Source organism: Aulostomus chinensis, chromosome 21 (assembly GCF_037954235.1).
Source record: "Aulostomus chinensis isolate RoL2024-O1b breed Wild chromosome 21, RoL_Achi_v1.0, whole genome shotgun sequence".
In the NCBI taxonomy this organism is placed as follows: domain Eukaryota; kingdom Metazoa; phylum Chordata; class Actinopteri; order Syngnathiformes; family Aulostomidae; genus Aulostomus; species Aulostomus chinensis.
Window position 1 is genome coordinate 12245192 of NC_141340.1, and position 15944 is coordinate 12261135.

The window sequence follows — 15944 nt, forward strand, 5'->3', positions numbered from 1 at the left end:
TCCTGTATTTCAGATGTACATAATGCAGTACTGCACTATGCCTGCACAAGTTAATGTGTAACTGAACTGCTCATCCTGTATTTTCCTCTCTTTCTGTCTGCCTGTTTATGCATCTCCTCCGTGTGTTTGAGTGTGAATACAGCAGCTCGAGTGTAGACAGACAGAAGAGAATGCAAGAGCCAGAGTACAAGAAAACAGTTTCCAAACCTACTTGACAAGAAGTTTGATCCTGAGTCGTGTTGTTCAAGTACCAGGATGGCTGGAGTATGGCAATGCATGTTAATAGTGGTAGTGTTGATAGTTGTGTGTCTGTGGGGGTCCGTTGGGGCTGTAGGTGGGGCAAAGAGTCGGCCCAGACCCCAAAGAAGACCTCACAAAAAGACAAAGGTTGAACCAGCTGATTTGACCCCACCAGCACAGAACATTGACATAAAACAGGTAAGAAACCAGAGGAAAATGATGAAGATTGTATTTTTTTTATCATGTCTGCTTTAGCAAAAAAAAAAAAGAACAACAAAAAAACGGAATTCTGCAAAGCCACCTCTAAAATGTCTAATGTCAGTTGAATAACTCTGAGGCACTCAGAAGGAATGCACTCCATGCATCCTGTTTTGTGAATGTGCAGTGTTTTGTGTAAAAGGTAAATTGTGTCTTCTTATTTCATTTAAGCCTTTTTTGGATCACAGTAACTGAGCTTAATGGTTGGGATTTGATTTGGAGTAAAGTAACAATTTAAAAACTTAATTTAAAATGAATTCTGACAAGAAACACAGTCACACTTTGTCAAATATTTTGGAAGACAGCAAACGTGGAGCCGTTTCTTGACATGAAAACACAGATTGGCTCTCCTGTCACCATAATGTCAGTACGACAAACAAATAGGATTTCAAATTGATCTGTTTCTACTTAGTGGACCATTGTACTTATCTGGTCAACATTATAATTTCATTTCAGGTCGAATTCTATGAAACCTAAATTCTGTTGTGGAAAGGGCATCTTTGATACAAATGTTAGCTTGTTTATAAGTAAGTGGGGTTGGTTGGCGAGGAGGACACACTTGTGCAACATGTCAATATGACGACTGTAGCAAAGAGGGGAATTTTCCTTTTAGCTAAACTGGAAGAGATCTAAAGATGATAGGACAAAAAACAAGGGGGGGGGGGCGGTTCAGATGTCAAAATTCTACTCCAACACATGATAGGGCAGAGTACAGATGATGATCTCTACCTTGTTTTGCAGATGACAGGAACATGGTATCTGCTGAACACGGCCTCTAAATGCTCTTACTTGATGAATCATGGAACCAAGGTGGAGCCGACAGTCATGACCCTCACATTTTCCCCAGAATCTGATGAAACGCTTTTAGTTAGCACCAAAACGCGTCAGTAAGTACGACAGTATTATGTGCACATGATCCTCAAAATGCCTCACAGCTTGGTGTATGATCAGCAGACAGAGCGAAGTCACATGTTGACATAATGTGCGTATACTCAAAATCAGGAAGGACAAGAAAAGTATTTTTCAGTTTGTTTGCATGTCTTGCCTGAGTTGACCTAACGTGATAGTTGTGTTAGGTTCAATCAATACACACCTTGTTTTTGTGTAAAATTCCTTCATACACTGGATGTTGAAATGTCATTTTGCTTAGACATTTTGCTTAAAAGAACAATTTACAATATCCAATTACAAAAATGTGAGTGCAATTTGGTTGGACGTGTCATAAAACTGCTATCTGCCCTACCCTATTCTCAGTAATCACCAGTGTTGGGAGATCTTGCAGATGTACAATCTAAAGCAAACTCCAGGAAAACTGACACTTAAAGGTCAGACCCTCTCTTGTATTACGAGTTACCTTGTTTCTGTTATCTAACCTTTTACTGTCTGTTACCTTTTGGTTGGGTAGGAGATGGGGGGGGGGGTTGCTGTTACATAACAGGGCCCTGGACTTTCCCCAGGAACCCTCAGCAAGTTCCCAAACAATTGCTGTGCTGAAAAACAAACAAAAATTAAAGCTACAAGCAGCGTTGTTAGGGCCTGAGCCCCTGCGCGGCCTGTGGCCGCGTCCTTGTGTAGGAATTGTACGTCTTGATGAGACGAGTCCAACGGTGTTGGTCCCATGTTTGTGGGACACTCGTGGGAGGAGTTATAGCGCTCCAAATTATAAAAAATTATCTTGTAGTTGTGTGGCTCCCTAGGTGGCGCTATAGACTTTTGTGATGTTTTTCTTTTTGATTAGTGAATGTTTAGCCAGACCGGACAATTGTGCTGAATTTCAGCGAATTTCATGCATGTTCAGGGGGTCAAATTAGATTATGCGCGTTATGCGCATAATGCGCATATTGCGCACGCTCATTGACAGCAAGAACAGTCTAGTACCAGGTTTTGAATGGGTGTGTATGTGAAAACCGGCTCCGGGCCGTCTGGCCCAGTTGCCTCATGGGTTTTTTTTGGGGGGGGGGGCTGGGACACTGTTTAGTGTGTGTTTTTAGTGTTTTTAGTGCTGCTAATGTGTTGCTCTGCCGAGCAAACTTAATAGGGTCTTCGCCTGAAGTACCTTCAGGCTCAGGCCCTAAAAAAACAAGGACCCGACCGATTAATTAGCCGATTGTAGCCATAAGAGCACAATCGGTAATCAGCCAAAAGAAATTATGTCCTTGTGTATCCAGCAGAGGGCGCTCTGACTTGTCTCATGTGACGCTCCGAAGCAACCCCAGAGTGAGACTGAAGTCATGTACGATGCTGAAAAACCAACAGCGTACGAGACTAAAACAGAGTAGTTTGCCTCACTGATAAGTTCATAATAACTAGTTTGTGAAATAAAAATAACTTAATACGTTTCTCATTTCCCATGACCTGCCTCGTTGTGTCTGTCACGCTTCACTTAAATTATCAGTCGAGCGTGACATGATATGTTAGCAAGCTAAAGAAAGATAGGATAACCTAGCTTAAATATTAGCTGCCTTGCTAATTTAACCGAGTCAGTCACGGCACCATGAACGATGTAACGGTAACGGTACAGTCCCTCAAAGTAATGTTACGCTCAGGCAGCTGCATGCTACCAGACTTGATACAAGGATTACGCTTCGTCGCTGTGCAGAAAACCATTGAGGGCTTCATTTATTTTCAGCGGTGGGCGGACTGTGTTTGCTAACTTCTGGTGTTGAGGAGGAAAAGGCTTTTCTGGTCTAAGTTCTAACTTCATGGAGGAAAGAAAATGCGACCGCATGTTGAGAGGACTTCTGACAGGCACATTTCAAATCACGTTTTACCAGAGACTTTATGATGGTGTTTTTCCACCTGCCTGTTACCTCCAGATATATACTTACCGACCACTTAATTAGACACTGTGCGGTGTAATGAGCACCAATAACAGCCCTACCATGAGATTTACTTCAATAAATGTATTACTTTGTAAATGTTGACACTGTCACAGAGACCTCTTTATGTTTACTGAGATGATAGCAGGTGTTGTCCTTAAATTTAAATCTTTGTAACAAGTTTTTGGAACTATATTTAAGCCATCAAAAGCAGGTAATTTGTAATTTTTTTTAATATGAAAAATGTAAAACATGTTAAAGGCCAATATATTGGTTATCAGAATTTTTTATTCCCAAGTGTCTAAAACAGCATCAGCCCTAAAATATCCCTTTGAGGCCTGCAGTGCCCCTGAAGGGTTCCTGGATCCTGGATGCCCCCAAGCCTCCGTCCCACCAAACAATCAGTACGTCCCCCAGGGGCACATTGTCATTTTGGGACCATCTGGCGAGAAGAAGCAGAACCTATCAGTACCCTGAGGGCAACTGGGGGGTCCTCACCATAATTGAAACCAGTCAGTACCATAGAAATTTATTGGGCCCCTGACAACTTCCCAACAAAAGAGGGAACCAAACCTAGAGGCACCTGTTGGGTAGCAGACACAAACCTGTTAGGAAACAGATGCTAACCCATGATGTAACAGACCCTATCAAATTAAGTAAATGAGGTCTCTTGATACCTACTTACCTGCAGCCCCCACCAACCCTCCAAGGTGAGTGGGTGGGGGGGGAGGTTACACACTAACCAGTTGGTAACAGACCCTAACAAATTAGCGAACCTGTAACTTGTGCACTTGATCATAAAGTGTTACTAACTTCTTGAAATTCTGGACCCACTGTTTTATCTTTAAACATGTTTTTTTTTCCTTATAGGAGCTCGGCCAGAGCTGAACATTGAGATAGTGATCGGAGAAACGGACTACAGCTCTTACGCAATAATGTACTATCAGAAAGGGGGCAAGATTACAATGAAACTCTATGGTGGGTTCCACAGTCATGTTGATTTTTAAAAATAATTCCAGCTAAATGTGCTCATCTTTTACTGTTTTCCAATGCTTTTGTAATGATGTAAATGTAATATTTCATGCTTGTTGTTAATTTTGTGCTTTGTGAAGGCAGGACAGTTGACAATCTGTCAGAGCCGATGTTGACCAAGTTTGAGCAGCTTGCTGAGAAACAGGGCATGGGATTGGCATTCCTCTTCCCCTTTCCCACTTACAGTAAGTTTACTATTTTGATTAAAGAAACAATACTTCAAAATTAAATCTACATGTTCATCAATTCATCAAAAAGTCCCTTAAAAGTATTGCAAAATCAAATCTTAAAGCCTCGGCACTGTACCCCGTCCTTAATGGACGCCTCCTGGCGGCCACCCGGGATTACTAGGGTTAGACCTGTAGAAGTCTGTGAGGAGCATCAGGTCCAGAATGAACACCTAGGAGATCCACAACTGCTCCTCAGGGCCGTATCCCTCCCAGTCTATGAGGTATTGGTATCGATACTTTTGCAAATGAGTATCTTATCCAGATGCAAATTTTTAGTAAATAATTTAATTTAATTTAATAATTTTGTAAATAATTTTTAGTAAATAATTTCTGGGTATCGATACTTTTGACAACCCGAGTGGACATTCATTGAGGCCAGGAGGGTTAGATGGACAGAGGAGGGATTTATGATCTTGGTAATAGTAAACGACCCCACAAACTGGGTGGCGAGCTTACCCTGTTGGCAGGGGGAGATCACGGGACGAAAGCCAGACCTTCTGTCCAACCTGGTATTCAGGGGCTGCGGAGTGGTGCATGTCGGCCAACCACTTATTCCTCTGCGTGGAGCGGATGAGGGCTGCCATGACTGTCCTCCAGACCTCCTGGACCCTTCGGGTCCTCCACTGCAGGAACTGTCATCTCAACCTCCTGATCAGGGAATAAGAGGGGTTGAAATCCATTCCATGCCATGAAGGGCATACCTGTGGCTGAGCAGTTGAGGGAGTTGGGTGTATTCTACCCAGGGGAGGAATCATCCCTAGGAGACAGGATGGTAAGCAGCAACACGGCTTAAGGCTGCCTCCATATCCTTATTGGCCCACTCTGTCTGGCCGTTGGTCTTGGGATGATAGCCCAAGGATAGCCTGCCTGATGCGCCCACTGCCTTGCAGAATTCCTTCCGCTCTTGAGACAAGCACCGAGGACCGCGATCTTTCAACACATGGTTAGTGAAGGGGTTGGCAGTTTCAAGGGCAGAAAGTAACTGAACTGACTTGGAGAAACAGTCAATGATGGTAAGAATAACAGTGTTACCCTCAGAGAAGGGTAAACCAGTGACGAAATCTAAAGTGATGTGAGACCAGGGGTCGCTGGGAATGGGAGGGGGATGCAGCAGACCAGCAGGGGGCTGATGGGATGCTTTTCTTCGGGCACAGACAGAGCAGGCTGCCACAAATTCCCTGGCATCCTTGGAGATGCTCGGCCACGAGAAACGCTGTCGGAGGTGGAAGGTTCTGTAAATTCAGGGATGGCAAGTAAGCTTGGATGTTTGTCCCCACTGGAGGACTTGGGAACAGGCACTGGGGGTAACAAACAGCCAGTTAGGAAGTCAAAGTTGCATCACCATTTTATTGTCCAGTCACAGTCCCTCTTCACGACAGTACATCATCAGTATGCATATGCTTCATCTTTATATTCGTACATCTGGAAGCTGGTGTCTAACAACAGATAATGTAGGAAGTAAGCTTACCCAGGACGGCGATACAATACCAGAAAAGAATTCCAACAGTCAAACTGGTTGCATGCTGAAACACTGACCAAACAAAGAACATCAACATCTCTTCAATTTGCCATTGCTTGAAAATATGAAATAAAAGTTGTTTTTCCTCCTATCAACCTTTTCTTTCCTCACCATTCTCTCTCTTTTTTCTGTTTCAACATTGCTCTCATGTTAAACCCTACAAATGATAACATTGTTGTTGCTACTCGCTAATGTTAGCTCACAGCACACAATATAATGTTTGTCATATAGAGTTCAGAATAAATGCTCATCACATGTGTGAAGGAACTTTAAACCCTGGCCCAGTAGATGTGCAGTGTGAAAGATGTAGCCCAAGCTTATGCTAAACTTTAGCTAATTATTTGTGTGTGAAAAACAGCTGTTAGCCATGGTGTGCAGCATGAAAAGTCCAATTCTGGGTTTTGTATCTCTTTAAAACACAGTTCAGCAGAAGCACTACTTTCCTCTCAGCTGCAATTAAGTAACCATTAATTTTCTCCTATTAAGGTCACTGTGGAGATGTGGACCAGCACCACACAATCAGTAAGATAATTTTTTTTTCTCAGTAAAGAAAGCAGTGATTGGCTGTCCTAAAAGTCACTAGATGACATCATCAATTAATTTGAAAGCTAAATAATTTACACATAATGGACTTTACACCAAGGGAAGTTGGAAAGGTGCCAGATCTAGTGACGAAGTTGCCAAGTTGGCAACACTGCACAGGGATCCAAAAACAACTCACACAGAAAACCAGACTAAAATAAAAACATGTTTAATATACAAACATGATGGTCTGGAAGGAGCTTATACAGTAAGAAACACTGGGAACAGGGCTGTGATTGACAATCACTGATAACCAGACAAGACACAGGGGAAACACTCATAAAAGGTGGGAAACAGACAGACAGGAAGTAAATCATTGGAGAGAAGTAATTTCAAAATAAAGCAAGACCATGAAAAATACAATTTTTTTCAACAAAAGATCTTCTTACAGTTTATCTTCAAATCTCATTAATACTTTTGACAATGGCAATGCTGCATTCAAGCCAAGTTCCTTACATATTTTAAAAGGGTCAGTAGCATACCCTAGTTGTCTGACAGACAGAATGCCTTTATTGTCACTATACGGCGGTACAATGAGATTAAAACCATCACCAATAACAGTGAAAAAGACAGAGAAGAAAAAAATATAAGAAATAAATACAATATGAACATACAGACATTGATGTAAGTTGCACAGTCTTGAGGAATAAATATGGTGTATATACAGATTTAATCAAATATATATTGCACATAGATGTGTGTTGTCCATGTGTGGTTGGAATATTGCACATGGTTAGAATATAGCATAAGGTTAGAATATTGCACAAAGGGAAAATCAGAGCATGTTATGGTTCAGGGTTGTTATAGCTTTTGGAAAAAAGCTGTTCTTGAGTCTGTTTGTTTTAGTCTTTATGCACCTGTAGCGCCTCCCTGAGGGCAACATGTCTAACAGGGCAGAGCCAGGGTAGGAGCTGTCTTTGGTAATTGCTCTGGCTCTGCTATGGCAGCGGAAGGTGTAAATGTCCATCAGGGAGGGGAGAGGGCAGCTGATGATCTTCTGTGCTGCCTTTACAACCCTCTGAAGCCTCTCTCCTTCTGCAGCGGTGCCACAATCACGTTCCCAATGTAGAACTGAATATAGTCCAGTACCGTCAAATAAGTCCCAGTCTGTCTGTTGAAGGCAGTCTTGAAGTTTGGAGTGCTTCGTCAGGCCAAGATGTAACAGTCCTTATAGTGGGCCTGACCCTGTGTCTGAGGGGGGTGTAGGCTGAGGAAAGCAGGAGGGAGAGATGGTCTGACTGTCCGAGGTGAGGGAGGGGTATGGCTCTGTACACATGCTTGATGTTGGAGTAGACACGATCCAGAATGTTCTCCCCTCTTGGAGCACATACTGGTAGAAGTGTGGTGGAGCAGTCTTTAAATTGGCCGAATTAAAGTCCCCTGCAATAATGTGAACACTGTGTGGGTGGGCCCACTGCTGTTTGTTTATGGTGTTCAGCAGGAGAGAGAGTGCTGTGTTTACACTGGTGTCAGGTGGAATATACACAGCCATGATGATCAGGAAATGAGATCATTCCATGTTTCTTCGTTAATGTCCGTGAAATTGTTTTGGTAAATACTCTTAATATCACAGCACTCAAGACAGTTGAGGGATGTTTTTTTCCTCGTTATCTCCTCACCCTCCTGCTTAAAGAAGGTTGGGTTAATTTTTTTGAATCAACAAAAGCGTCAAAATTAAAGGCCTTGCAGTATTCTCCCAAAGAAGACCAGTATTTGAATGTAAAAAATAATTCTGAAACCTTGACTTCAGTAATTCTGAAACTTTTAATAATGCAGAATTAATGATGGAGGGATTTGTTGTGATGTTTGTGAAAGGATGGTTTTCAGTTATTGGCAGCACCTTAATTCATCACTTGACGATGTACATTTCTAGTTGATAGAACCTTGTACTGTATGTGCGGGGCAGAGAGGATATCAGCATGATTTATTCTCTCCCCACAGCAGCCCAGGGTGCAGAGCGAATTGAGGACAGTACACCAGTTTTTATCAAATCACTGATTTTGCCACAGCCCATAAGAAACGGTTAAAAACCAGTAAAATCTCTTTTATTTTTCAGAAAATTCATTAGCGTTTTGTTCGCATATTAAAGAAGTGAAAGTAAATCATCGTCGTCATCCTCCACTTATCTGGTTGGTCCGGGTCGCGGGGACAGCAGCCTCAGCAAGGAAGTCCAGACTGTCCTCTCCCCAGCCACTTCCACTTAATCTTCCAGGGGAATCCTGAGGCATTTCCAGGCCAGCCAGGAGATATAATCACTCCAGCATGTCCTGGGTCGGCCTTGTTCCATTTCAGCATGCCTGGAACACCTCCCGAGTGTCCAGGGGGCATCCACACAAGATGCCCGAACCACCTCAACTGACTCCTCTCGACATGGAGGAGCAGTGGCTCTACTCTGAGTCCCTCCTGAATGACTGAGCTTCTCACCCTTTCTGTAAGGGAGAGCTCAGTCACCCTGCAGAGGAAATTAATTTCAGCCGCTTGTATTCGCGATCTTGTTCTTTCGGTCATTACCCAAAGCTCATGACCATAGGTGAGGGTTAGAATGTAAATTGACCCATAAATCGAGAGCCTCGCCTTTTGGCTGAGTTCCCTCTTCACCACAACGGACTGATTTAGCACTCACATCACTGTGGATGCCGCCCCAATCCGCCTGTCAGTCTCCTGCTCCATCCTACCCTCACTTGTGAACAAGACCCTGAGATACTTAAACTCCTCTACCTGAGGCAGGACCTCCCCCCGCCCTGGAGTTGGCAGGCAACCCTTTTCCAGCTGAGGACCATGGCCTCAGACTTGGAGGTACTGATTCTCATCCCAGCTGCTTTACATTTGGCTGTGCACTGTCACAGCAAGAGCTGGAGGCTGTGGCCTGATGGAGCTAAGAGGACCACATCATCCGCAAAAAGCAGAGATGACATCCACCCGCCACCAAACTCTACCCCTTCCAACACCCGGCTGTGCCTAGATGTTCTGTCCATAAAAGTTATGAACAGAACCGGTGACAAAGGGCAGCCTTGGCGGAGTCCAACCCTCACCGGGAACAAGTCCAACTTACTGCCGGCAATGCAGACCAGACTCTCACTCCTCCGGTAGAAAGACTGAATGGCCCTTTGTAAGGGGCCATCCATCCCATACTCCCGGAGTACTCCCCACAGGGTGCCCCTGGGAACATGGTCATAAGCCTTCTCCAGATCCACAAAACATATGTGGACTGGTTGGGCAAACTCCCATGCCCCCTCCAACACCCTAGCGAGGGTGAAGAGCTGATCCACAGTTCCACGGCCAGGACAAAAACCACACTGCTCCTTCTCAATGAGGTTCAACTATCGCCCTGACCCTCTTCTCCAGTACCCTGGCATAGACCTTTCCAGGGATGCTGAGGAATGTGATCCTCGATAGTTGGAACACACCCTCTGGTGCCCTTTCTTAAAGATGGGGACCACCACCCCGCTCTGCCACTCCAAAGGCACCGCCCCCGATGTCCACGCAATGTTGCAGAGATGTGTCAATCAAGACAGCCCCACAACATCCAGAGATACTCAGGGCGGGCGGATCTCATCCACTCCCGGAGCTCTGCCACTCTCACTACTCATTTGGGCCTGCCAGGTCTGCGCTGTGTCTTCCCCTGCCACCTGATCCAACTCACCACCAGATGGTGATCAGTTGACAGCTCAGCTCCCCTCTTCACCTGAGTGTCCAGAACATGCAGTCACAGGTGAGAAGACATGGCTATAAACCAGTGGGCATCCTAATCTTTGAACAAACTGTTAGTTATGGACAAACTGCAACTTGCATAGAAGTCCAAAAACTGCACACCACTCAGGTTCAGGTCGGGCCTGCTGTTCCTCCCAATTACCCCCCCCCCCTCCCCCTCCAGGTCACACTGTCATTGCCCTTCCCAAGGACTCAAAGGGTCAAGACAAAAAGGGTGGGTATTCTGAACTGCTGTTTGGCACATAAACACAGACGACAGTCAGGACCTGTTCCCCAACCTGAACACACAGGTAAGCAACCCTTTCGTCCACCGGGGTAAACCCCAATGTACAGGCAGAAAGTCTGGGGGTGATCAAAAAACCCACCCTGGCACTCCGCCTCTCACCCAGGGCAACTCCAGCAAAGGAGAGTGTCCAACTCCTCTCAAGGACTTGGGTTCCTGACCCGGAGCTCTGTGTCCAGCTGAGACTAAATCTAGCCGGTAATGCTCAACCTCTTCCACCAGCTCCGGCTCCTTCCCCGCCAGAGAGTTAAGGTTTCATGTCCCAAAAGCCAGCTTCCATGCCTGGGAATCAGACAGCCAAGGCCCCCACCTTGATCTGCTCCCCAAACCACATAGCCCCGGACCCTTCCAGTTCCTCCTGTGGATGGTGTGTCCATGAGAGGACGAGTTCATGTATCCCTTCTGGGCTGGGCCCAGCCGGACCATATTGACTAAGGCCTGACCACCAGGAGCTCACCATTGGGCCCCTACCCCAGGCCTGGCTCCAGGGTGGGGCCCCAGTGCCCCTCTGGGCTGGGTACACAGACTCATTGTTCTATCTTCCATGAAGGGTCTTTTGAACCGTTCGTCTGGCCCTTCACCTAGGACCAGTCTGCTTTGGGTGACCCTACCAGGGGCCAAATGCCCCCGACAGCATATCTCCTAGGGTCCTTAGGGCACTCAAATTCCTCCACCATGATAAGGTGATGGTTACAGGAGGAGGTGAAAGTAAATGCAAAGAAAAATTGTCTAGGATAAAATGTATTACTTTATGGGATATTTGATCTTTTTCTTCTTTTTTTTAAGTCAAAAATCTAAATTTCCTGGTTTTCCAGGGGGAGTGGGAAACTTGAATTAAGCTTGTTCTTGAAACATGACGGTCTCCATAATATGAGGCCAACCCTTTCTCATCCACTTGGCTGAAGGCCAAATCATTTAGGAAGACAAAATATTTCGTAAATATTTCATACAAAGTGCTGAAGCCACCTGCTTTACCATCGTGCAGACTCATAACATCTGAATATTGGTCACCCAGCAAGATAAACATATAACAAAGAAACAATTTAGAAGGCAGGAAGGGAGGGAGAAACCAAATCACAACAATTTTTACATCTGCATGACATCTTTTAGTATGAATTATTACTTAAAAAACATATGACTTTATAATATCGACAGTGCATCTATTCAGAATGTATGTAACTCATGTAACTGACCATTCACTCTGTTTTACAGACTGTGTCCCCACATGTTGAAGAAGTAGAGCTGATCAACATACTGGACGAGCTGGTAGTTCTCCAGTGAAAATCTGAAAATTACAACATTTAGGCTTGACAATGTGACGAATTAAAACATCAAGAGCTGAAAGACTGCACTAATGTTTTCAAATGTCAAAAGTTCTAAATAAATATTTGATAAAATCATGCATTTGTTATGTTTCTGTCAAACAAATTACACAATACGTGTTATGTGCCATCAGCCCGTATCATGCAGCAGTAACGATTGTGTGTGTGTCCATCAATGTCCAAAAAAGAGGTTGGTGTAGGTCAAGAGGCTCAGGAATAAAGTCCAAAATGGTTTCAGAAAGTCTCACTGCAAAGAAATCATACATTTATTTAGAATAGTAATTGAACAAGTGACCACGTGTTGTTTTTTGTGCACATTTGGTACATCAGCAGCAAGTGGTGACTATGTTGCTTCACCCCCGAAAAAAAGATCAATCTGAGTGAAAAAATATTTATTTCAGTATTTCTACTTTTACGTAAGTAAAAGAATTGTGTTCATCTCACTGGCAATTTGCTCAAAAGATTTTTATTATAAAAAGGTAATGTTTATGTTCGTAATCTGGGAGTTATTTTGGTCTGTATATTCTCTTGTTCCTCAAGTCTTTCAATGAATGTCACTTAAAGTGTTAAATTGTTCCTGATTCTTATCTCTGATTTTGTAAGTGTGGTGGTTTTTTATTTTTGGAGCTTTCATTTGCCACATGGGAAACAGGTTTCCACTCCCACAAAACAGTTGTATTGATTGTCCGTGCATACCCAAACATGTTTTGATGGAGGTTGGGGAAAGGGGGTGTTGAAAGAACCCTATTATACACATCGGCCAGTTTTGTAATGGCAGTGATTTTTGGTTGAAGGTCAAAATTTTCGTTATGCACAGAGGAGGAGGAGACAAGAGGCGAGGGTTGGATATCGAACAATGGTATATAAGGAGCCCCTCCTCGTCTTCACCTCTTCACCTCCTCTAATTCTTCACTCTACGCCAGAGAAGTTGAGATCATAGGAAGAAGAAGCCATGAGGAACGCACTGCCCTGTCTGATCTGTGTGCTGGTTGCCTACATCTATGTTGTGGCCGCCTGCCCAGATCTCAAACCTGGTCCAAATTTTGATGTGAAGAGGGTAAGAACATATTTTGTCTGAGCTGGAAAATGAACAGAGATAACTTGTAGCTGTGTTTTGAAGAAATCAGTCTGATGAGAAATTCTGATCTGTGTTTTAGTATTTGAAGACTGTATGTTTTTTTTCTCTGATTTGTAAAAACATATTAATACATCTAAATTCTTCCCACCTCTTCCAGGTGGTCGGCAAGTGGTACCTCTCTGGCTTTGCCACCAATCAGGAATGGTTTATGACAACCAAGACCTATTTGAGGAGAGGAACAATTAGAATAGTACCTACTGCAGAAGGAGATGTGGACTTCTTTGCATCCAACATGAGGTCAGTGATTAATTTTAACATATAGTCACACAGATTTATCTATATTTACCATTTCAGTCTCTTTTTTTTCAGAATCAGTGGTTACTGCTGGAGACTGAACTTCCGGATGTACAAAACTGACACTCCAGGACAATTCTTCTTCATCAGTAAAAGTGCGTCAAAAAAATCTCAGACTTTAAAATCCCCTGCCCCAACCCATATCTCCCTTTACTACAACTGGTCTTCATTCTGGTTTGTGTCCTAAAAGTTGCTCTTTGGCCTGTCTTAAAATCCTGACCTGTGTGTGTGTCTGTATTCAACAGTTTGGAAGAATGAAAATGACCTGCGAATGGTTGACTTTGACTATAATAAGTATGCTATGCTCTACGCCATCAAGACAGAGTTTGGAATAGAGGAGCCTCTAATCATTCTTTGGAGTGAGTCTGCCTAGTCAACACTTCTCCCTCTGGGGAATAATTGTGTCTCACATATGTAATCAAATACGGCGGAAGATAAAACCAGCTCTTGTTTGCAGGTCGCACTAAGGTGGTCCCACTCGATATTCAGGAGAAGTTCAAACAGTTGGCCCTAGACACAGGCATTCTGGCAGAAAATACTCTTATCCTGCAAAACAATGGTATGCCTCTTCATAGTAACATAGAAATACATGTGCACACTTCCTGTGAATGTATTGTGAATGTTTCTGACCTCTGCTTCCTGGGTCTCTCATTACAGGTGAATGCCCCGATGTCAGAACGTATATCGATCTCTAATGCTGATCATGGATTTCATGTAATTCCCTCTCACGACGATGCCTGGAGCTTCAGAAAAGCAAAATGTTAAACAATAAAACTTAAGCATTGCTCTCAAATCCCTGCCACTCTCTTAAAAGCTTCAGCTTGCACATGAACAGCAACTCAATGACAGTGGGAAAGAGGGACAGAATGAAGGAAAGAAGGAAGGAAGGAACACTGTGAAAGCTGTCAATTTACTTTTAGCACTTGCATGTGATTAAAACCTGTTCATTTCTTTTTCTGTGTTACTTTTGCTTACCTTAAATCCAATAAAAGAATAAATCAGCATCTCTCAGTTCACAATAGTTTGTTCTTCTTAAATGAAAGCTTGCATCAGAAATTCATGGTTGTTGGGGAGACAGGACCTGTGGTCGACCCTTAACAAGGTAAGTGGTGATTTCAAGCTCGACATAGGCAGAAGTCACATCAGTACTTGAGTGGTGATAAAAAAAATGCAATGTTACAGCGAGCTGCAACGCAGGAATAACAGCAAAAGGGTGCAGTACCTCAGAGGATTTAAAGTCTCAGGACTTTTCAGCAGATCAGCAACAGAAAAATTAAAAGTTTAAAAAAAAGGGGTCTGTATACACACACACACAAACACATATGTGTATGTATGTATTTATATATAGGAAAATTAAGTCTGTTGCAGTTGCCCCTATTGTTGAACAATAGAATAGAATAGAATAGAAAAAGGACTATGTTAAAGAATGTAAAAATAGGGAATAAGAAATATGTTCCAGAATGTAAAATATGTAAATATAAATATAAATACCCTATATGCTCTACTATACTAAATGAACAATAGAAAATAAGAAATGTATGTGCAATATGTACACTATGCAACAATGTATATCAACTATAGTAAAACTATAGTAAACTATTATGCAGTATGTAAATAAATATGTAGAGTATGTTCATTTTGTTATAATAAATATGTACAACAATTTAATTAGACTAAGAACAAGAGATTTAGGATGGAGTAATGAAAGCCATGTGGCAGCCCCTAATGCCCAGTACTGGGATTCTGGAGCTGATCTGTAGAATGCAGTTGCCAGTGTTATGCAGCATATGCAGAATGAATGATACACATTAGACCATAATACTGCCCAGCCCAATTTTTCATGGAGATTACAGGGATAAAAAAACAATAAGTGAGTAAGTCCAAGGGTCCAGGCTATTGACTCAAATACCCTTTTACAAAAAACATGTGTCAATGTGGGTTTTTGGACCTGCGTTTGCTTGGCATTAGGGTGCATTCAGGCTTCCAGAAGATCTGGGTCTGAACTCCCGCTGTGAGGGCTACGTGCCTGTGTTTTTCTCTCTCGTACGTCATCGCGCTGACAATATCATCATTTCACATAAACGTGTGCCAGAACACTGAGATGTAAACAAATGACAACATGGATGTCACCGAGTCGAACGTTAGCGTTGTTGTTGCGTGCATTGCAATGTTGTCTCTTTTCCAAAGCATACAAACTCGGCACAGATTGGAAAAGAGACAACATTGCAATGGCTAGTCCGCAATGTTAGTTTTTGGCTAGTCTGAGAAGAAGCTACAGGTGAAGCCTGACAGGCGGCACAGTGACAAAATCAGGATGGCACAGGAAGGTCGCGTGAAACCTGAGGTGACGTGGGTTGCCTTTTTTCACACTGCAGGCAAGCCAAGCTGATAAAACACCTGGGTCACTTGGCGAATTGGTCGATGCGGGTCAAAATGCTGCGTCGACCCTTTCAGAGTGCCGAAAAACCCGCGTTGATCCGTGTTTTTGGTGCAGTGTGAAAGGGGTAAAAGTGACT

General features: G+C 43.3%; 2 protein-coding genes across 3 annotated transcripts; both read left to right on the plus strand.

The window, feature by feature from the left end:
• Nucleotides 1-93: 93 nt before the first annotated feature.
• c8g (complement component 8, gamma polypeptide) lies at nucleotides 94-12052 on the plus strand. Of its 2 annotated transcripts, XM_086190745.1 has the most exons (7): nucleotides 94-438; nucleotides 1240-1385; nucleotides 1753-1823; nucleotides 4188-4295; nucleotides 4430-4534; nucleotides 6585-6620; nucleotides 11887-12052. In XM_086190745.1, exons 1-7 carry the CDS (start codon nucleotides 256-258, stop codon nucleotides 11904-11906), a joined length of 669 nt encoding a protein of 222 aa, XP_086046871.1. In that variant the 5' UTR covers nucleotides 94-255; the 3' UTR covers nucleotides 11907-12052. The 2 variants fall into 2 exon arrangements, with proteins under 2 accessions (XP_086046871.1, XP_086046872.1); XM_086190746.1 differs by lacking the exon at nucleotides 6585-6620 and having other exon boundaries at nucleotides 11887-12045.
• An 824-nt stretch (nucleotides 12053-12876) lies between these two features.
• LOC147241738 (lipocalin-like) lies at nucleotides 12877-14432 on the plus strand. Its single transcript, XM_086190748.1, has 6 exons — nucleotides 12877-13053; nucleotides 13232-13371; nucleotides 13444-13523; nucleotides 13674-13787; nucleotides 13886-13987; nucleotides 14086-14432. The coding sequence occupies exons 1-6, from the start codon at nucleotides 12949-12951 to the stop codon at nucleotides 14121-14123; spliced, it is 579 nt and encodes a 192-aa protein (XP_086046874.1). The 5' UTR covers nucleotides 12877-12948; the 3' UTR covers nucleotides 14124-14432.
• Nucleotides 14433-15944: the final 1512 nt, after the last annotated feature.

Coding starts and splice junctions, on each gene's coding strand:
- c8g (XM_086190745.1), top strand. CDS start 256: ATGGCTGGAGTATGGCAATGCATGTTAATAGTGGTAGTGTTGATAGTT. Junction 4,296..4,429: donor GATTACAATGAAACTCTATG/GTGGGTTCCACA, acceptor TGCTTTGTGAAG/GCAGGACAGTTGACAATCTG. Junction 4,535..6,584: donor CTTCCCCTTTCCCACTTACA/GTAAGTTTACTA, acceptor TCTCCTATTAAG/GTCACTGTGGAGATGTGGAC.
- LOC147241738 (XM_086190748.1), top strand. CDS start 12,949: ATGAGGAACGCACTGCCCTGTCTGATCTGTGTGCTGGTTGCCTACATC. Junction 13,054..13,231: donor CAAATTTTGATGTGAAGAGG/GTAAGAACATAT, acceptor CACCTCTTCCAG/GTGGTCGGCAAGTGGTACCT. Junction 13,788..13,885: donor GCCTCTAATCATTCTTTGGA/GTGAGTCTGCCT, acceptor TCTTGTTTGCAG/GTCGCACTAAGGTGGTCCCA.